The sequence below is a fragment of the Varanus komodoensis genome, unplaced genomic scaffold (genome assembly GCF_004798865.1).
Source record: "Varanus komodoensis strain SLA01 unplaced genomic scaffold, ASM479886v1 scaffold71, whole genome shotgun sequence".
Classification (NCBI taxonomy): domain Eukaryota; kingdom Metazoa; phylum Chordata; class Lepidosauria; order Squamata; family Varanidae; genus Varanus; species Varanus komodoensis.
Window position 1 is genome coordinate 2,035,627 of NW_025336360.1, and position 21,398 is coordinate 2,057,024.

At 50.7% G+C, this 21,398-nt stretch overlaps 1 protein-coding gene across 2 annotated transcripts; it reads right to left on the reverse strand.

Annotated features, from left to right (window-relative positions):
• Positions 1 to 4,461: 4,461 nt before the first annotated feature.
• Positions 4,462 to 20,354, reverse strand: PPIH (peptidylprolyl isomerase H). 2 transcript variants are annotated; one of them, XM_044452335.1, is made up of 10 exons: positions 20,237 to 20,354; positions 20,090 to 20,154; positions 18,157 to 18,180; positions 16,854 to 16,898; positions 14,927 to 14,969; positions 9,525 to 9,617; positions 7,961 to 8,048; positions 6,468 to 6,508; positions 5,300 to 5,383; positions 4,462 to 4,581 (listed from the first exon to the last, which is right to left on the reverse strand). In XM_044452335.1, exons 1-9 carry the CDS (start codon positions 20,300 to 20,302, stop codon positions 5,315 to 5,317), a joined length of 534 nt encoding a protein of 177 aa, XP_044308270.1. In that variant the 5' UTR covers positions 20,303 to 20,354; the 3' UTR covers positions 4,462 to 4,581; positions 5,300 to 5,314. The 2 variants fall into 2 exon arrangements, with proteins under 2 accessions (XP_044308270.1, XP_044308271.1); XM_044452336.1 differs by lacking the exons at positions 20,090 to 20,154; positions 20,237 to 20,354 and adding an exon at positions 19,745 to 19,873.
• Between the last annotated feature and the right edge of the window lie 1,044 nt (positions 20,355 to 21,398).

Consider the following 21,398-nt stretch of genomic DNA (forward strand, 5'->3'; position numbering starts at 1 on the left):
ACCGGATTTCGTAGCGCGTTTTCTCCGCTGAGCGCGCATAGTGTTGCACCCTAATTCGGCAAACTGCTCTTAATGTTGCTATTAGCGAGTGGTTGCTGGTCCTGCTGTTAAGGGTATGCCCTGTACTTGGGGATGTGCACTTGGAAGTACACTTCCCCTCTGAAGTGTATATGCTTTATGTGCACTTGTATATGCATTTATCTGTTGTGCTTAATTTCTGTTACGCCGCTTATTCGAATACAGTCCCAAGCTCGTTTACGCAGAAGAAAGCCCCAAAGGATTTCCAGTGCTTTGCGTTCCCGTAGACTCAATGGAAGACAGGATTTGTTTGTGGGAAAGCAAGGCGCACGTGGCAGGGCCACACTCCAAGCCTCTGTCCGGAATGATTTTCTGTTGCTGAGGGCTGAGCAGTGGGGCAGGATGTGTGTGGCTCCCCCGAATTTTCTCCGCTCCCTAGATTTTTAAACAATGAGTTTACAGATTTTATTTATATTCTACATTTCTAGCCAGGGCTTTTTCCCTCTTGAAAGGAACCCAAGGCTGCTTACATAATCTACCTTTCCATTTTATTTTCACAACCCTGTGAAGTAGTTGAACTTTGGGCCTGGCTGCTAAGCTGCCACCCCGAGAATGTAAACTCCTGTTTTACTTCTGTTGTTATACCAGTACTAGGGGGTAAGTGAATTTAAAGTGCAAACTTATACATGCTCCAGGTTTGTGTGTGTGTGCGCACGCTTAGTGAGGTTTGGCAAACTTTTTAACATGCACAGAAACATAGAAGCCGTTGTAAAGCATGGAATGGTTGTGTCAGGGAAAATATAAATGTTAGTATACATTTCATGACAGTCTGAAATGCCCCCCCCATACAACACCTTTTAGTCCCGGGTCTACGATTACCCAGCTGCACCATTGGCTGTGAGCCTACATCTTACCTGGAGGAATTGATGCTGATATGCAGAATTATGCTGGGAATGAATTCCTGGGGGCTACCCTTGCTCTGCCGCCACAGGGCTGGAACTGGCAGGCAGGTTAAAACAGCAGCTGGGCTCCTTAGATCAACCTTACCTCAAGGCTAGCAGCAAAACAATAGGCTTTTAGAAATCATAACTGTGAATGCATTATGTGTTACACACTACACTACATTTTACTCGGGTGTAAACACTGTTCATTGTAAATGTAAATTACATTGTAATTCATTGTAAATTACATGCAGCTAAGTATACCTGGGATTGCAAAGTCAAGCTGGAGCCGCACCACTGTAATATGGTTGGGATTTAGACTGTTTTACTTATTTCAAATATTTAGTCCTGTCTTTCTCCCAAGCGTATGCCCTTTCTATACTGCCCCTCAGCCAAAGCTCTCTGGGCGGTTTGCATAATCCATGCAAATAGATGATAAAATACAATAGAAATATAAAATCAGAAAAAAATAAAGTTTAAAACAGCTAAAAATGCATGAAAGCAGTCAACAACAAGGAATAATAATGTATTCAAGATAGCTGATGAAGTAAATGTAAACACTTCTGGTCCACTCTTGCTCTGTACTATTTTTCACTCTTCTTTCAGGGGGCTCAGAGATGGATCTCCCAGCCCTAGAAAGTAGGTTTCCCTGAGCCGCTGGGTCCAGAGCTGCCCAGTAAGTCCTGTGGCTGAACAGGGATGTGAACCTGAACCTGCTATAAGGACACGAAAACTCCTCCTAGACATCCCCTGAAGTTTTCAAGTTTTTTTTTAGTTTGCCTTTGTAACAATCCCATGAACACTATTTCCTGTTCATAGGCAGGGCAGTGGCAGCTGAGTCACTTTGCAGAGCATGTGGATTTGGGCAGTCACGAGTTAGTACATTACTGAAACAGACTTTGAATTAAGTCGGGGTGGGGAGTTGGCTCTGCCAACTGTGGCCAGTGGTCTGGTGTGATGGGAGTTCTCCATGTTGGGACTGCATGATTTAAATACTGACTTAAATCCAGCGCTGCCTCTTGGACCAGTGGGGGCTGCTTAGATTTTGTACACTCTGCCTAACACTGCTAATTCTTGTCTTCAGTCAAAGGACGAGCAAAGAGAAAAGCCAACCCCTTTGTAAATTCAGAGGCCGGGAGAAGGGCAGCAGCATAAGAAAAGGCATAGGATGCTTTTGACTTCCAGCTCTCTTTTTGTAGGTTTCCCATTGTTCAAAAAAAGTTGTTAAATCAGATGAAACCTCCGCCTGATCGAGCAAGGTTCTTGAAGGCCCATTAGGAAAACTCGAGAAGGACCTCAGACACTGAACTGAGGGCATTCACGGAAGCGGTGGTTACGAGGAAGGACTAAATTTCAGCAGTACTGGAGGAGATGGGAGGAGCTTGCTTCTGTCCCCACATAAATAGACATTCTTTTGCCCCCCACACACACGCTGGGGGTCTCATTCCGTACAATTCTTCAGGTCGTAGGTGAAACATGTAACCATGCACATTGGAAAAATCAAGGGGCACATCTGTACCTCATGCAGAGCAGAACTGCCTGGGGCATCAGCAGGCTACTTTGCCCAAGAATGGAGAGGCAGGTGGATTAGCTTCCTAATCTGGGTGTGATGCAACACAGCTGGGTGTCCTTTGGCAGGCTAGAAGCAGCTCATCTCATGTCCTTCTACAACATGGATCCCCAACCTTTTGGCCTTACACGCAGACATTTGGGGACTGGAGAAACCATCATGGGCACCTCTCCAAAATGTCTTAGGTAGACTGCTGCTTGGCTTCCACCTGTCACATCAATGGCTCTTAGGCTGCCTCTTAATCGGCAAAAGTTGTGTTTTGTGCCTCTTACGCAGTGCAACATCCCCTTAATAGTCTTCAGCAAACGGCTGGTGGTGCGGTGCAGCCAATGTTTCTTTCAAACATGCATTGGCTATGGCCAGTAGTTGTTGTTTTGGGGGAAGAAGTTAATTCATGGATAAATGTGGTCCTAGAATAGTCTCAAATATTCACTGATGTAGAGACTCTTGTTTACCTGCTTCATGGAAATTGCCAAATGGAATGTGAAATAGATTGCCTGCACCTTCCGACAGTGGAAATGCTGACACTGCAACTCGGGATCAATCTTCGCTTCCGGTGGACAGAAGCCTTTACAGTGTTTTCAGTACATGAATAGGTGGCGCACAGACACTGACTTCAAGTAGTTGGGCCACTTCTGTTGGAAACGACGTGCAGACGCCAGAAAGTGACGTGTCCCGTACACATCCATGTACGCATACTCAAAAGGGGGGGGTAAGAGGTGCCATCTCCCTGCCGGGACTTCGCCGCGGGTGCTCAGTAGGGAGCTGTTCTCCCACATGTCGGCACAGACCTCCACCCCAAAGCCAAAATTCAGGCAGGCGAGTTTCAATAGCCTGCAAGGGCACTGGCCATTTTCTCGGCCCTGCTCTGACTGGGACCGGCGAGTCCCAGCCGCCACTCGGAAGCCGCTGTTGTAGACTCGCCGCAATGTGCCCTTCCTGGCGTGGCTTACGGGAGAGTACCTTCAGAGCCGACCTGCAGCTTCTGAGAAGAAACGCTTCATTTCATGAGCCAGCCTACCAGCTTCCCTCTCCTACATCAGTGTCCGCTGGAACATCTATCTGCCTCAAGGAATGCAGACGACTGAAACAAGAAGAATAGATGGCACTTGGAAATGTAGTTGGCTTAGCTGCCTCTTGCTTGCACATGTCAAGTCAGCCACGGCTCATGGTTTTAAGTGTTCTGCTGGCTTTTGTGCTTTCAGTCCTTGTGGCTTATTGCTTAAGATGCAGTGTAAAGACATCTGCTGATGTCATCTGCTTAGCTGTTTCTGTTTTGTTAGCCATTTGAGACTACTAAAGAGAAATGCAGGCAGGAATATATTTAAAATCATTCTTGCTACACAAGGGAAAAATCACAAGAGTTGTCCTACTTTTGCTTTGCTCTATTCTTTTGGGGAGCCATTGACGAAACCCTGAAACACCCAACACTTGGACAAAATAGTTTATAGCGTTACCAAGGCTTTCTTACTGGCTTTTCGTTCCTTATTCTCCTGAGCTGGAAACAGGAGTCATCACATCTAAAGATAACATAAGGTTGTAAAATAGCACATATTTCTCCAGTTGAACTATCCAATGAGAAGGTGGCAACTAGCTGAAGGGAACTCTACAATTTGCAGAAGTAAAAGAAAACAACCTTGTAGTACCGACCCCAAAGAAGAATCCCTCACCCACAAGACGTCATGCTCAGTCGGTCTGCAGACAGAAAACAGACACAAAGGGAGAGGTGGCAGGAGTATCTTAAAAGGACGTCTATCTTAAAAGAAGGAATTGCCAGCCTGCTGGAATCCTGAACTGCAGCAATCCTGAACTGAACTTCTTCTTCATCTTATGGAAGAACTCTACGGGTCTCACAAGACAATAGCCCAGAGAAGCTTTCACATCCCTTTCTGTTTGGTGACTCGCTAGGGATCCAGTTGGAAGAACAGACACTTAAACAAAACCCTTTATTTACAAGGAGGAAAAATTCTGGAATGTGGGTGGAATGAGGCACCAGGGGAAGCAAAGATGAAGCGACTGGGAAATGGTGGTGATCCAAGATGAGATATTAACCTGGAATGAGGAAGTGGCAAAAATTAGACTTCTCTTTATCCAGAAACAGAGGATATCCTGCCCCAGCAATAAGGTGCATCATGGATGGATTCTCTACCCTGGTAACTACTCCAGAAATTAGCCCTGGGCCCTTCCAACCTTATAGCCAGGAGCTTTGTAGGAGTCAGTGCTTGCCAAAGCCTACGGACCGTCCATGAACTTGACTTAAAGAGGAATTCTACACCAACCCAAACGGCGGCATGGAAAGCCAGATCCTGTAAACTCCACAGGGGAGCACGGTTTTGGACTTTCTGCATGTTATTTCATTCATACAATTTGTCCAGCTTGGCACTGGAAGGCTCAAGGAGCTATAAGGCTGACGGAGGCCAATGCCTGACTGCTGGAAACCTCTCAGGTAGCAGCTCCACTGGCTCCTGCTTGGGAATGGGGGAGTTGCTTGGAATACACCTGGACGGCACCTGCCATGCGCTCTTAAGCCATGGCATCAGAGCAATATGGACTAGAAATGGGCTTCCGGGGCACCTGCTATGTCAACCAAGAGCCAGGACTTCTAGCATGCATTCTGCACTGGCACCTAGTTCTGTAAAAGCATCCCTCCCCTAGACCCCAACCATCGGCCTCCCTTTGCATATCTCTCCCCTCAAGAGCGGAATCCGCATACCAGGTGGTGGCTGCCACAACCACCACCAAACCCACATGGATAAAGGAGAGTACGTACCCAAGGGTGGCCTCCTCACATCTCGCCACACTGGGCGATCACCACTGGCAGCTTCGGTTTGTTGTTTGGACCGGTGGGCACGTTCTGCAAAAAGCACCATCCGCAAGAGAGCTGGGTTAGCATCAGTTCCCAGAAGGAACCGGCGCAGCCCTGCCCCCGTCCCTTCACTCTCACGCCTCTCCGGAAATGGTAACGGGGCCTTTGACGCCAGCCTCAGCCCTTTGGGTCTTCTGTGTGGTGCCCTGGCCACGCCTGCACGCGTGTGTGTAGCACAGACGCTCCTCCCGTTTTATGCGACTGTATCAAAGGCACTGCGGTCCAAGCCCTCAGCAAAGGCGGAAGGCGTCCTTGGTACAGAAGGCTGCCACCAGTTCAGCCTCGATCGCTCCGCTGCAGAGGAGGGCCTCGTGCTTCTCCCACCGCGCATCAATGCCATCAGTGGCCGGTTCTGGCTCTGTCTTTTGTCCCAGCTCGCAAGGACTGGAGTAACGCCAGCGTTCTGCCTATCTCGGTGAAGCATCGCTTCCCCCTTCCCCGTCTCCTCAAAACGCCAGCCCCAGGGCTGCACCTGCCACTTTTGTCATGGCACTTTTCGGTCTGAACACGCACAGCACTGCAGCCTTAGCTATAAAGATCAGAACGAACGTTGGAAATAATACGTGATCGGCTCTTTCAAAAAGAGCTGGCCCCTTGTGTCACATTTCAGGGGTTTTACAAGTTATAATTCCCAAGGATCATCGGAGCCTCCATGGTGTGAACTTTCTAGTTTTCAGCTGCCAGATGAAAATGCGTCACCAGCAATGTAAACGGGGTCCAGCAACACTGCAAAATCTGTGGCCAGAGGCCATGCCTGCTGGACACAACGGGGAGTTTTAACCCAGTAGCTGGAAGGCACGGAACTGATCGTTCGAGCGGGATAGTATGAAGGACACGTGACGTGGAGAGTCCCACACCAACTCTTCCAACCCTGGCCATGCTTCATGCTGCTACAGCAAGGACTAGAATGTCGCTTCAGAAAGCAAAGATTCTCAAGCAGCCAAGCTCCAGTTTGGATTATTAGCCTGGCTGCCCGGGCCTCTTCCAACAGCACCACCGTATGATTCCCCGATGCCTTTGAACTGAGCCCACCAAGGAAAATGACTGAAGCGCCTTCTGCTGAAATACTTACTTCAATTTTTCTCATGACAAGGAGTCCATCAATTATTTTACCTGCCAGATAAAAAGGACAGACAAGTACATGAGAAAAGGGGGCAGGGACAGTTTTGTGCCAACAGGTGTGCCCCTCCCCATTTTTTGACAAGGAACAAGGTACATGGAGCATGGAATGACAGTGACTGGGTTGGGTTGCATATTCAGGCAGCTTAAAGCCGTGAGAGAGACTCCCGCTCACTGCTACTTCCCTCCAAATCCTGTGCAAAATCAATTTTATTACTATTATCATTATTATTATTTTACAAAACACTTCATGTTGCTAGATGCTGTACACATTTTACAAAAGCAAAACCAACACCAAACCTGCTTGTGCCCAGAAACCAGGCAGTGCCTTATCAACTGTATCCAACAATTGATCCTGGCAGGAAATATAATTAGAAGAGTAATCAATAATCCTGACAGGACAGCTTCTGCAGTCTCGCCTTTCCTTAGGGTGTGTGAAACCTCTCTGTTAGTGCATGGGACAATGTGTGTAAGCGGCTGCTGGTAGAAAAGAATTCCAGGCTGGATCTCCCTTCTCCGTGGCCGGCATGGCAATAACCGTGGAGGGCTGGCTTCCAAGGCAGCCACTCACAGGACCATATAAGTAACTCTGCTATTTGGGGTAAATTATGACCCCATTTGCATGACATGGTGGTTTCTCATGGGTTAACCAACCTGCAATGAGTCATGGTATGTGCAGGCACTGTTTTGAATATGCAACTCCTAATGGAGGGGTTGGACTACGTTGGGTCAATCCATCCATCAAGGGTTATTTAGAGCTTGTATAACCCTGTTAGGATCTGGGGAACAAAAGGTTGTTTAATTACCCAGTACCCAGGTTTGCATGACATGCGCCCCCAGATGGGGCACGTAGGTTCAAAACAGGACGCGCACATCCCTGGCCTACAGCTTAAATAACCAGGCCGTGCTGTGTGAGGGGGCTTTCGACACCTCATGAAGGCACCCCTGCTTATGCACGTTTTCTCCAGCTTATGCCTGATAACTGACATCCAGACCACTTGGGGTCCAATTCTGGGCATGTCCGTGGCACATTTTGGCTGGGCAGGCTGTGAGTGGTAGGCCCTTTCTCCGTCCAGACATAAACAGGACCGAACCTTTAGAGATGCGATATCAAGCAGTGAGCAAGTATTAATTAATGCATCAATGCTGGAGGGAATGAAAGAGTCTAGTGGTCGGTGTGTGGCTGAAATACAGAAAGCGCACTCGTGCATGGGACTGTAAGAGCCACACAGGCGTTTTGTAGGGCCGGCATGGAGAGGCACTGACGCCGAGTTTCTCAAACAAGGCACGCTCCCCAAGCGGTCTTGCAAAAGCAGACGGTGCTGTCAGTCATCAGAAGGTGTGGGGGCAAGGCTGTTGTCTGAAAGAGACCGGGGGCAGCGGGGAGAAGAGCCCAAGACTCCTCGTCAGGTAGGTCTTGGCCCCGGCCAGGTTGCCGTCACTCACCGAACACCACGTGCTTCCCATCCAGCCAGTCACACTTGGAGCATGTGATGAAGAACTGGCATCCGTTGGTGCTCGGGCCGCTGTTTGCCTGGCGGAAGAGTCGCATGCAACATCAAGGGGGGAAGCGCAACTTTGCTTGGCAACAGTGCTCCCCCGTGCTCTGTTCTGGCTTGACGGGGGCGCAGGAGAGCCGCGTGGAATCCCCGGCCCCGCCTGAACCCACCCCCGGCCTGCTGCTTCAGCAGCCAAAGCGCTCTGGTCTGCACACAGAAGTGGAACTTATTTCATTGCCAAAGGGCTGACCGGCGAGCCAATTCCCCGTCTTGCAGGACGCTCAGCTGGCCGTGAGCAGTTTGCACCAGGCTCGGGGGGCGCCTCGACCTCGGGGACACCAGTCACCAGGCCTGCCACCTTTCCATCGTTCACCTGCCAATGCACAGGCCCCTCCAGCTCCAAGCACACCTGCAGCTCCTACCTGCTTGCCACAGAACTGAAGTGTGCGCTTGGCCTTGCGCATCTGTTTCTTTTCAGCCACCGGATTTGCTCATGAGAATCTGGACCGCAGGGGCCGGCGGGGGGGGGGGGCTTAAGCCTTCTCCCCTTTGCCACCATGCTGCTGAAGCACAGAACAGGTGATGCGCCTGCGCACAACACGCCCTGAAGCTGTTGGCTGGCACAGCAGGGGCAGGAGCAGCCCCCACCCCCAGGACAAGCAGCAAAGGGGGAGGATGGCCTGGAGCCTTCCAGGAACGCGGCTGTGAGCGGGGGGGCGGGCTCATGCCCCTTCGTGCTTTCCAGGTCCAGTGCACTGACTTCCATTCTACTTAAAATGATTTCTAGGCAGTCCTCAAGTGTGGAGACCAGGCAAGCCAGGTTCCCTAAACATCTGTCATTAATTTTAATTAAATCAATTTGATCAGTTTTCAATGCATGTTCCGTAAAAGGCTTCTGGTGTCTACACATACCCACTCCTCATGTTCAGGAGGATGTGCAGCTTGGCCGCTCACCCGTCACTGCTGGGTGCCTTCCAAACTCGCTCGTAGTAACAGAGAGGGCCTTGTCCATCCTGCCAGCTTCAACATCTCCTTGCTGGAAGCGCCACTGTCCAACGGCAATGTCTGGACACTCCCCCGCCCGCTGCACTTAAAACAGGGCCAGTGCAATGCAGAAGCAACCTGGCAGCGGCTGCAGAGGAGCCAGCCCCTTTGCCTTGCTACTGGAAACCTTACCCCCTCGCTCTGAACGTGCCCCAGGCATGGCGCAGAGGGCCCCGGGGCCTTGCACTGGGCGGCCCTCCCAGGCGGGTCTCGCTGGGGTGGCCCGGGTGCCTCCAAGCTGGCTCTGGGGCTTGCAGCTGGGCACCCGCAGAGCAGAGTCAGGCCAGGAGCCCAGACTCGCCCAGAAGCTGCTGCCCCCACACCTCCGCCTGGTCCGGCCCTGCCGCGGCCTGCATGGTACATTAACCCCGAAAATGCAGACTTCACCTGCCAGCACAGCTCCTCCGGAGGCCCCGACCCAAAGACACCAGCAGCCCAGCCCTGACCCTTCCCAGCCATTCACTCACCATGGACAGCAAGCCAGGAGCCGAGTGCTTCAGTTTGAAGTTCTCGTCTGCAAAGGGCCCCCGGTATATGCTGGCCACTCCAGTGCCGTCTCCCTGCGAAGGCAAGGGGAAGGTGCTCAGTTCCACCCGGAAGAATTCCCCCGGCAGGAGGCAAGCCTGCGTGCTCCGCACTCGCCTGGGAATAGGCCTTGCCGAGCACAGCAGGACTGGCTCCCAGGGAAACACGAGCGGGTCGTTCTGTTCTCTGGGATGGCAGAACGTTTGCCACCTTCGTGACGACAGAGGGACGAGACGGTGTCACCAAATCACTTGCCGCAACCTAGAAAGGTGCCCCGATCCGTGTCCTTCGCCTCATGTGTGCCTCCCATTTGCCCCCCCCGCCCCCCCCCCGAACTGAAGGAGGTTGCCAGAAAGGGTGAACTAGTTGAAGATGGAGATATCTTGGCGGGGACACCGCATCTTCCTGAAGAAGGCAGGCTGGTACTGCAGAAATCCCGTCCTTGCAAATTCTGAGGTAAAGTGACAAAACCTGGACTTTTGGGGCAGGCTTGCAAACTGGAATGCATTCTGGCTTTGCCTGCCTTTTGTACTTCCCAAACGCTTCAGCTCCTGACCCAAAAAAGGAAAATTTCAATACTTTTTAAATGTGTGCCCAATTTGAATATTCATACAGGCTATTTTTAAAAGTACATTTGTGTGTAATCAGAATAGAGTAAAATAGATTTATGGATGGATAAGTAACAGATACAGATTGGAAAGAGACCACTTCAAAAAATCCTCATTTAGGACAGAAGGGGAAAAATAGAAGGGGTGACGCATGTAAGATTATGTGGTTGTTTACTTCCCTTGTATTTTGGAAAAGGTGGCCAGTTTGCTTTTCAAATGTCAATGTTAAGGCAGACTGGCATCGCTGATAATCTGAATGTCAGAGAGGAATAACGCTACTTGCTGGAATGTTGGCCTAGTGTTTATTAATGCGTTTTGTTATTCCTTTTGTGATGGCTTCAGCGGCCCAAAAATCAGCTCCACTTGCTTGTTATAAGATTATGCATCCTGTGGAGAAAGTGAAGACAGAGGAATGGTTTTCCTCCCCCTCCTCCAACCAAGCCAGACCCATGACATCCAAGGAAGCGGACGGAATGTGAATGCAGTGTGGGCACGAGGCAGGACGCGGCTTCGCCGATGGGATCCCTTGCCTCGAAGTGTGGCGAGCTTTGAAGGGACCCGTCAAGGGACCCGGAAGGCAGCTCTGGCAAGCCAGCACCGCTAAGTGGAGCCCCCAGGTTCAGGGGCAGTCTTCCTTGGTATGCAGAGGGGACGCTGCTGGTGAGCTATCACCTGCAAGCCCAGCTTAGGGACTTGGGGGCTCCCTGGGGGCATCGACCTGGCCGCTGCTTGGAGCAGAGGTGCAACTGGAGGCCTCTATCCAAACCCAGCAGGGCCCGTCCTGCGTTCTCATCAGAAAGAACGGTAGAGCAGCTCCTCCCCTGTGTTCTTCCGAATGCCCAGCTGCCGCACTCCAGCAGCCTCCCCAGCCGGGTGCCCTCCGCTCTAGTGGCAAGACACCCCCATTGATGGTGATCTGGGAGAGCTGGCACAGGAGCTGCACTCCAAAAACAGCACCTCTTGAAGGTCCTCCTCCTCAAACGGGAGGGGGCACGGTCAGGAAAGGAGCCGCCCTGTTCAAACAGCATCCCCCAAGCAGCCGGTTTTCAAATTCTGTGCCAGGAAACGCTGCAGCTCCTGACCTAGATAGCTAATGGCCGACATGCTTCCTGGATAAGAATACACATGTGCACATGTGTGCGCAAAATTATGTATTACAAGCACAGTATTATATATTGGTATTACAAAAGGAAATTAAATTCTCTGCCTCTTTCTTTTAATATGAAGAAATAACATGCAGGAGAGTTTTTACTGTCCTTATGAGAGCACATGCCAACCACTTGCTGAACGTGCAGTTGGCGGCCAGAACTGTGGGGGAAGGGAGTTTATTCTGCATTTACATTCTGTGTGTTTGTGTGTGTTTATGCATGTGTGTCTTCCTGCAAGGGTAAAGCACTGCATCATAGCTGCCCTTTAAAGCTGCACAGGAAGCCTGGGTGGACTGAGGTCAGGGGTCTTCAAAATTGTTTCTCGGGAAGCGCGAGGTTTGTCCAGAAATTTAACGGCGGCTTCTTGATGTGGTGGATACAGAGGGAAGGGCTGTTTCCTGGGAAGGCCACTCAGACAATCGTGACTTGTGATGTGCTGTGCTCCAGGGAGTTCTTGCCGTTCTCCAATCGTGAGGCCAACAGGGCTGTGAGCCCTCAAATGTGCCTCGAATCTGCTGCAACATGCGGGATTCTTTGGGGGACAAGCAGACTTCCATTCTGCTTAAAATGATCTCTAGGCAGATCCACAGCCCTAGCCTAGCTGTGTGCAGAGGAGAGCCTGGAATGACTGCGTGGTTCAGTGGGAGGTGCGAGCCTAGCACCAGTCCTGGCCACAAGCGCAGCCGTGTTTTTTAATCTCAGCTGAAACATGAGCAGTATTTTTTGCATGCTTCTGGGACAATCGGTGGGCTGGCACGGCTTTATCACCCGCTCAAGGTGTGCCATTTCCCCTGGAGCACTTTTGTTTGCTCAGAAAGATGCAGGTGACCAGCTTCCACCCAAGCCATTTCCTGGAGCTCAAACAACCACAGGACCTCCTTGCAGCCTTCAAATGCATCTCATGTGGGCTGGCTGGCTGTGGGTTTGTCCCCGCAAAGGCATCAGCGCCTTCCCTCCCTCCTGCCCAAAGGTGCACCGGCTCACAAAGCCATGAGGCTCACATGAAATGGCAGCATGGCGCTTCCTGCCCCTGCAGCCCTTTATTCTAGGCAACTCTGAAGGCCCCAATTCGCCCTCTCTCTGACTGGGATATGAGAAGACCTGTATGTGTCCAATCATATGGGACAGAATGCAGAATTTTGTCTGAGGAAGCCATGCCTTTCTAAAAAGCAAGTTTCTAGCTCTGATGGGTTGAGAAGAGTCTGTAGGGAAAACCCAGGGAAAACCCAGAAACTGGAGGTGGGGAAGCACCATGCCTCTTCCTGGTAGATAGCAAAAACCAGAATAAATTATACAAAACAAGGCAGCAACAAGCTGAATGGTCTCTCCAGAGGGCAGAATTTGGATTGCCTACGCCTAGAAAATTAGCTTTTCAACGCTAACCCATAAACAAAAGCCTGGAAACAAGTTTGTGGGAGTGCAATTCTGAACTTTTAAGAGGCTAGAGGGCCAAGTGCTGCACTGTTCCTGTCCTGTTCCCAGTAACCCAAGAGGCAGTGGAAGCTGGTACTTCTCAGAAGGCAGGAGCTGAGCCAGGCTGCAAACCCCACCCACACCGACTGGCTCTGTAGCCCGCACCTTGCAGAGCACATGAATGGTTCCTGCCACACACTGCCGTTACCACAGAGACCTCTGACTCTACCGGAATTGTGGCAGTGTGGCTCACTGCTGCAACAGCAGCCCTGCGAGATGGGCAGAAACACGGAGTCCCTTCAAAATGGGTGAGCAAAATGGGGCACCCAAGGAGCTTTTTTGCCCCCAGGATGCTCCTCCGTGGGGCGCAGTGCAGGTCGCGCCATGCTAAAAGAGGGCAAAGTAGAGAGAGATGCCTGTTTGCTGCCAACGTTCAGCTGCAAACTAGGCCAAAGTGCTAAAGAATGCCAGAAAGGCTAAACTGCTAAATTAAAACTTTGCTGCTTCATAGTGGCCACAGGCGCCTTTTCATTTCATAAATTTTTAAAAAACTTTTTGGTACAATTTTCAGGGAGCAGCATGGGTTGGAGCTGTCCCAGGCCTACTTTAAAACAAGGAGAGGTTCCCAATCTTGGTATTTTTTGAGGAAACAAGCATTAAAATGATTTTTCTGGGCTGAACCCGATGGCCGCTAGCATCATGCTATGTCTACCACTTGGTTTTGCAAGAAGTAAACACACACACACACACACACACACACACACACACACACCCCTGAGTTACACAGAAGTCTTGATCAAGGCACGATCCTAGTCATCAATTAGAACTGATCGTAGGTGGCAATGCCCGTTTCTGTTGGTTGTTTTGCTTTTCAAATGGCACTGGGACAAACCCCTGTGAGACACGCATATGGGTCAACTGAAAGCCGCAAGAACCACCCATGGGAGACGGTGATTTCTCCTGGTTCATGAGCTTGAATTATTCACCCTGGTGGTGCCATGCCTCCCCCTTCCTTGAAATTCTTTCTTAAAACCCACGCTTTCCAAATGACTACCGGGCTTACCCTCCTAGTTCCTCAATCCCAGTTCTGAGAAATCTTAAGTTCATGTCAAGGCATTTTCCCATCTCCTTTCTACTCCACCCTCATTTGTCCCTCTTGCATTCCTCCATTTTTGCCCCACAAGATAGTTTGGACTAGAAGTTCGACAGGGCCTGAGATTTGCCAAGAGGCCTACATCATCATCATCATCATCATCATCATCATCATCATCATCATCATCATCAACATTTCTATGCTGCCCCTTGCCGAAGCCTCATAACATAAGACTGCAAGACATCTGCCAGTCACAGACAGTCACTCCTGCAGCCAAAACGGCGCCTTCCATGCAGGCCAGAGAGGCACCAGCAGGCATGGGACATTCCCAAGGTCTGGAAAAACCTTTATAGGGAAGAAGCTTAATGGGGAAGTGGGGGATAAACCCCCTGCCCAGAGGCCACAGAATCCTTCCTGCATGTTGGGCACGGTGGGAGCAGGAACAGGAGAGGCACGAAGAGAAGGGATGGAAAGACTCCTGGGCCACGGCTCTCCGCACTGCAACATTTCATGGCAGGACCCCTGGGCGATACGTACCCGCCGACCGGGGGAACTGTTTTGGATTTCCTTTAGCTGGTGTGATGCAGCTTTTCTAGAAGCAAGGGGCTGATCATTCTGGGCTGATCATTTATTTTAAACCAATATTTAGTTGTCTGCCTTGACTGATGCATCTGGTGTGTCACCTTGAGACATGCATCCTCAGGCAGCAATTTAGCCATACCTGGCAAAGCATTAAGGCACAATCCTAATAACCTTGAAACAGAAAAAAGTTTGCAGTTCCCGGCATTCCCCGGAGGGCACAGCTGGGAGTTTTTCCTGCCTCAACGGGCGTAAGACTGCACCCTTAATTGTCTATTTTCTGACGCTCGCACAAAACAACACAAAACTGGCTGTACTCTCCACGAGGGGCCTGCTGTTCTGGGAGGTGAGGCTGCACCCACTTGGCCATTTAGCCAAGCACAAATAGAACAATGTGGTGCAGAGAATTAGGAATGCGGATTCCAGGTGAGAGCACCGCTGCGCCCATCAGGCAGGTGCACAGCGAAGCAGAGCGAAAAAGAAACAAAAGATGCAGTACGTACATTTACAAAATCACCTCCTTGGATCATAAAGTCTTTTATAACCCTTAAAAAGAAGGGGGAAATGATATTATGAAACAGACATATAAAACAGTGACTCTTTAAGGGCAGTCTGAACAGCTGCCAGTCATTCAGCAGCCCGGCCGTCAGCCAACACAGCAATATTTCCATACTGGCAGGCCAAACCGTCACGAGCACTTCGAGAAGCTCACCAGTGGCACTTCCATGACATGAACCGGCTGCTCAGAAACTTACTTACGGGCCACATACTGTGCATGTTCAGTCCAAACAAACACAGCCCCTCCCCTGCGACTCCCAGCGCCCGCCCAGGCAGCGCAGCTTGCCGGAGATTACCGGGAGCTGCCAGACTCTTTCGTTGTCCCAACGTACACAGGACCACGTTTTAAGCCTCGTGTTCCACCTCAGTGGAGAATTATGCAGGAGCCCCTTTCATAGCCATCCTTAGAGCACAGGTTCACAATCAGTGTGCTGGGCATTAAGTTTGGGACGGACAAAAAAAGTGTTGTCGTTATTTTATGAATACCAAGAGGCATGTTTACAGAATCTGCTGCTGCGAGCATGGAAGATGATGGCCTTTGACTTTGGGACGGACAAAAAAAGTGTTGTCGTTATTTTATGAATACCAAGAGGCATGTTTACAGAATCTGCTGCTGCGAGCATGGAAGATGATGGCATCTTGACTTTGAGCAAGGGTAGGGAGAAGTTAGATCCCCAGCTGTGTCTTTGAACTCCCAGAAGGCATGGCCAATGATGAGGAATGCTCGGAGCTGGGGTTCAAACCATCCGGAGGCCTGCCTCCCGCCTGCTCCGAGCTTCAAATTCACAGGATGAATGCATGGAAGACAGCTCTGCCAACGACGAGCAGCGAGGGCGGCTGCATGGAGTAGCCCCCAGGTGCGGCTTTTAGGGCAGATAGCTCTGAATGACCACCGTTGGGGGGGGGGGCAGGATGAAAGAGGAGGGGCACATATAAGGCCCCCATCACTCTGCCCCCTAGGCCACACCGGCAGCCCAGAGGAGCGACCCTTGGCAAATGAAGGCCCACAGACCTAGAGCCCTCAGAGATGGCCGCCAGTGGGGAGTCACCCATGGCAGGAGGTGGGCTGCCATCTGGGCTGCCCCCCAGGGAGCTGACCAAGGCTCCATCCTCACAGGAGGAGGGAACTCCACTGCTGAAGCAGAGCCCGGGTGATTCCCCCCCGTCCCCCCCGAGCATCCTTGCCTCAAGAGGCAGCCTTTGAGGAGGGCCCCTTGAGCGGGAGACGCCCCTGGGGGAGGCTCTGGCAATATGCGCCTGCCGTGCCATTGCTGGCGCTGCTGGCAACAACCTCTCCCACCAGCTCCAGGGCCTCTAACCTCGCTCTGAGATTGCCCCTTTGCGTGACCTATCTTGAGTTCAGCTTGACTCTGTTTCTTTCACTGCGTTTTCTCTTGGCCCCCTTTGGACTGCTCTTTTGGAAGTCTTCCTCTTACCTGGAGAACCCCTGCCCTTGACCACTGTCTGTTTATGGGCTTGCTTTTGGATTGCCCCTCCCTTCACCCCGCAGCAGGGTCTGATCCAGCTGCAACAGGCCGCAGAAGCAGAGCCGACTCTTGCGACCAAGGGCGCACCCATCTTAGCTGTGAACATTCCCCTGTCTGAGGCGCGGTTTCCCACATTGTGGCCTAGACCTGGGTGAGGAAACTGGTGAACACAACTCCCTTCAGCCCCAGCCAGTTCGGCCGATGGTCGCAGGGGTTGGAATACAGCACCCATCACCTGGAGGCCCAAGTTCCAGGCCCTGCTCTAATGATTGCACTGCTGGACAAGCAGCATCCAGCCTGTCAGCCATGGCAGTCGAAGAAGAAAACCAGGAGGAGCTACTGGGACATTGAGAGCCGTGCTCCAAAAGCCCAGAGAGCGACGTACCTGTGAAAAGTGCTGCCTTTGTAGCCAATAGGAACGCCATCTTTCCTAGACGACGACAGAGAAACAAACAGTCTCAGAGGACAGGAACTGCCATCCTTATGGCCCCTGAGGCGTTGGTGGCCCACAGTGCCCCCTGAAGTGGGGACCCGGAGGGCCTCAGGGGGTGGGGGGAACAACACTGCTCTGCGTCGAGAGGATGGAGGGAGACTGGACTCAGCAACCTGCCCGAGTCTGGTGCCCTCGGGACGTCTGGGACCGCCTTTCGCCATGCTTGCTGGGAATGAGGGGAGATGCAGTCCCACCCACCCAGGAGGCACCAGACTCGGAAAGACTGATGCAAAGCCAAGCAGATGTCCAACAAAGCTTCCAGGCCCACTGGAGCCATATGGAGAGCCTTCCTGTGACCAAGGGAGAGACTGGCCTCCTGGGGGAGGGGCAGTGAGTGGGCAGAGGTGCTCCCCACCCCGGCACTCAGGCCAGGCGGAGTCTGCACTGGCAGAACTCAAGAGGTTTAGCAGACTGCCAGCCATGCCTCGGGGCACACAGTGGGCAACCCCCGATTCTGCATAGTCTTCTTGCTCCCTTGGAGATTTTCCAAGTCCAAAGCAAACTACAAAATAGACTTGGCCTTTGGTCCCCCCTCTGCTCATCCCCAAATACCACCCACCAAGACTCAACTCTTTCAGCCACAGTTAGGACTCCTTGGGCCAATGCTAAAACATTATTTTAAAATTCACATGGGACCAAAACAAAAGAAACCGTTTCCTGAGGGCATAAATTGGGCAGGGCAAAGGGGGCAGAACCGAAAACACCATATTTGTGCAAACCGTGAGTTTAGTAGGATGAGAATGTTTGTACTTGTAGATGAGCTTCTAATTCTCAAGGTTTAAATGAATGAAACCAGTTGCCAACTCCTGGCTGCTATAAAATAAATCCAGGATGAGCGTCACTTTTTGAGATTTTCTTTTGGTGTTGTCAGCAATTAACTCCTTTTTTAAAATTCCAAAGAAATTATGCACAAGTGCGCAGACAAGCCCATGTGCCAAGCCAGGTCACTCCTTAGTAGGTGCTCTTTGGTTTTTCTTTACCAAAGAGACAAGCCGCCTTGTCTCCTTTCATCCTTTTTGTCATCACAAAAAAAAAGACTCCTTTCCTTGAGAGGAACTTTTGCCACCATAAAAACACCTGGAAGTCACAGCTACCCATACATACAGATCCCTCCTGTGCAACTCAGCCTCTGCCACTGTTTTCCCAGTTTGCTCACTTACGTTTCATTTTCGAGAGAACTACAAAACCGACATACCTGAATTCACCTGTACAAAACTGCCTGAAAAGAAGGAAAACAGGTATAAGTTAAAGCCACAACGAAGATGCCCAATTCTGGAACCAATGGTTTGCACTTTACTGAAGATGCAGACACCACTAAAGATGTTTACTATTTTATATTGTTTTGTATGGTTTTTATTGCTGTACCCCACCCAGGGAGGCTTGTGGCTAATAAAGCAGATTATAAATCAAATAAATAAATATCAATTTTGCTCCAAAAATGATAAAATGTCTAGTTGCAAAGGGCGAATGATAATCAAGTCCATTACTGGGCAAACAGTCGCCACCCATGGCCGGAGACGCTTTTGCCCACCGCAGCGCGCAATATTCTTTCAAATGCAGGGTGGACTCATGCTGCTACTGGGGAGAACCGCACCTGAAGGTGACTTTGAGCCTAACGCCAAAGGACTGGGATTAGGAACTCAAGTCTCTTTCCCAAACCCTGAGATACAGTGCCTGGGACAGAGCCAGGAACAGCCTCGTGAGCAAGGGAAAGACCTTCCTTTTGTCCTTCATTCACTTGGCTCCCCCTCCTATCAGGACTGGTGAAAGTCGGAGGATGGCCCCATAGAAGGTCTCCTGGTTGCTACGGGGGCAGGAGGACTGGTATGAGGAACAACGCTGTCTTGCGCCCCCCTGTGCCAGCTTTCGGGAAGGGGAAGGACAGCCTCTGCAGGAGCAGTGGGGATGATACAGAATGCAACTTTCAGGAGGCCCCGTCTAAAGGTCTGGCCTGAACTGGCAAGCCCCAGTTCGCCACATCAACAGGAGTTCCTAAGCCAAGCGGTCACCACCAAAAAGGCCATTCCACGAGTAAGTTGAGCACGAAGGCCTCCTCTGCAACCATCGGTGGTCACTGAGAGCGTCTCTGTGGGACCATCACAAAGACTTCTGCATGCTTTTGCCACTGCAGTTGTCACATTAGATATTACATTTCTGTTAAGGTAGCCTGAGAATGGGATAGGGTGTTGGAAATGCAATGAATAAATAAAGAGAATATAGAAAAAACTGAGTTCAGCACTGTCCTTTCCCAGCCCCCTTTAGAAGCCCCTGTCCCCTCAGCGGTGGAAGCAGACCATGCAAACCACCTGTAGAAATGCAATGCAGAAATTCAGGTAAATGTGCAAATGACAGGACTCAGGGAACGGAGGACTCCCTGCTCCTTCTCACCCAGTTCTTATTTGGAGTGCCACATTGGGTGCCAGGCGGAGGGAATCAATGCACTTTTACCTAATCTATTCTAAGCATTGTTTTCAACCGCACAAGAACGTGATGCAACTTTGCTATTCCCAATGTGCGAACATCTCCATAACAAGACTAACGCTCATATTCCCAACCACACAACAAATTTCTTGATTTTTTTGTTTTGCAACTGCACACAGAATGTCCAGCCGCACATTAGAATAAACTGGTCGCCATCTCAGCCTACCCCACAGGGTAGTTGTGAGAAGAAAATGGAGAGGAGGAGGATCATGCCAGCCCCTTTGCAGGACAAAGTATGTTATAAATACAAGTGACACATGGCATACAGACCCAAGCAGTTAAGTGCATGTATATGCACGTACCTCTCTCTATCTGTCGCTATAGAGACGGCCATCACATACACGGAGCAAAGCACCCAAATCCCCGCCACCTTTACGCCGCGGTTTCCTCACCGGCTCATACGCAGAAGGGGAGGCCCACGAAAGAGCTCCGTGGAAAAGACGAGCGGGCGCGCGGTCCGCTCTACTGCCATATATCTATAAGCCAGGGGGCGTCGCTCTAGGCCACTCCGCTTCTGTGGTTTCGCTTCGCGCGGAGGATTGAAAGGCCGCAAGAAGCGGCAAGAAGCGCCGCCGCTCGAGACTGCAAGTGACGCTCTAGCCACTGCCTCTCTGGCGCCCCGTCTCTTCCAGGCGCCCGAGGCTTACCTGAAATTCTCGGCCGTCTTGGGCACCACGTCGGCGAAGAGCTCCACCTTCATGCGGCCGACCTCCTGCACAGCGACAGAGCGTCAGAACCGAGTGGGGCCGCCTCTTCCCCGCTGCCCGCCCGCTCCACCCCGGCCCGGGCCCTACCTGGCCTCCGATGGTGACATCGAAGAACACCACGGGGTTGTTAGGGTTGGAAGCCAGCACCGCCATGGCGACCACCTCTCGCCCGGAAGCGGAAATGCCCCCCGCAGCCGGTTTCTCGTGGAGCAATTCATCACTTCCGGCCTCGGCACCGCCGCTGAGCGCAAGCTTGTGCGTTACTTCCGAGAGCTTGCGGTGATGGAACTTTAAAAATATAGAAAATTTGGAAATTTAAGCTTCTGTGGCAGAATGGGAGGTCGCTCTACCCTCGCATCTCCATGGTGCCTCCCCTGTGCCTAGCTTTGCAGCTTCACCTGGGAATACGAAAACCACAATCCAAAACTACAGAGCCGAGCGTGTGCAAAGTGCCACTCCCTGGGAGGTGGTTTTGAGGGACAGGGTGCTCCACTCAAGCCTGCCACCCGCCGTTGGAAAAGGCAAAACTTATCTTCCCCTCTTTGAAATGTGGGTTTTATATTGTATTTGTCAATTCCTGTCTTTTGCTGGTCAACGTTTTACGAACTGAGGGCAGCATGGATACAATTGTCAGATGAAATGTTTACTGGGATGAATGCAACATGGAACCTAAGACTTTAAAAAAAGAATGCCTCTATTTGTCTTCCTCCAGGAAATATAGGGAGCATTGCAAGAAGCTGCGTTAATACTAATGATGCAGGAAAATCAAGACACCTTGTTCAAGAAAACCAACTATTTGTGACGTGAGCCCAACAGGCAATGGGTTTAGTAAACTAATCATGCATTCGTGCAATCATGAATTTCTCCATTTATACCAGCCTGGACACTGCTGCCTTCATCCAAATCCCTCCTCAGCAGTCCTACCCCGTGATGTGAGGGAGGTGGTTTGCAAGGAGAGCTCCCTTGAGTATAGAGCCCCAGCTCTGGAACTTGATTCCATTGGCAGTCTGGTGGGCACCTACTCTTTTAGCCTTCACACACCAAGTAAAGACATAGTTGTTCCATAGTTATTTTAATTAGATGAATCTGGATTTTTTATTGATGTTTTAACCTCAACTTTCATTTTATTATGTCCTGCTGCCAATATATTTTAAATGTTTGATTTTGAGATAATTAAATTTTAATGGTTTTTGTCTTATTTTTCGGTTTTATCTATATATTTTATCTATTTTTATTTTGTTTCGGTTTT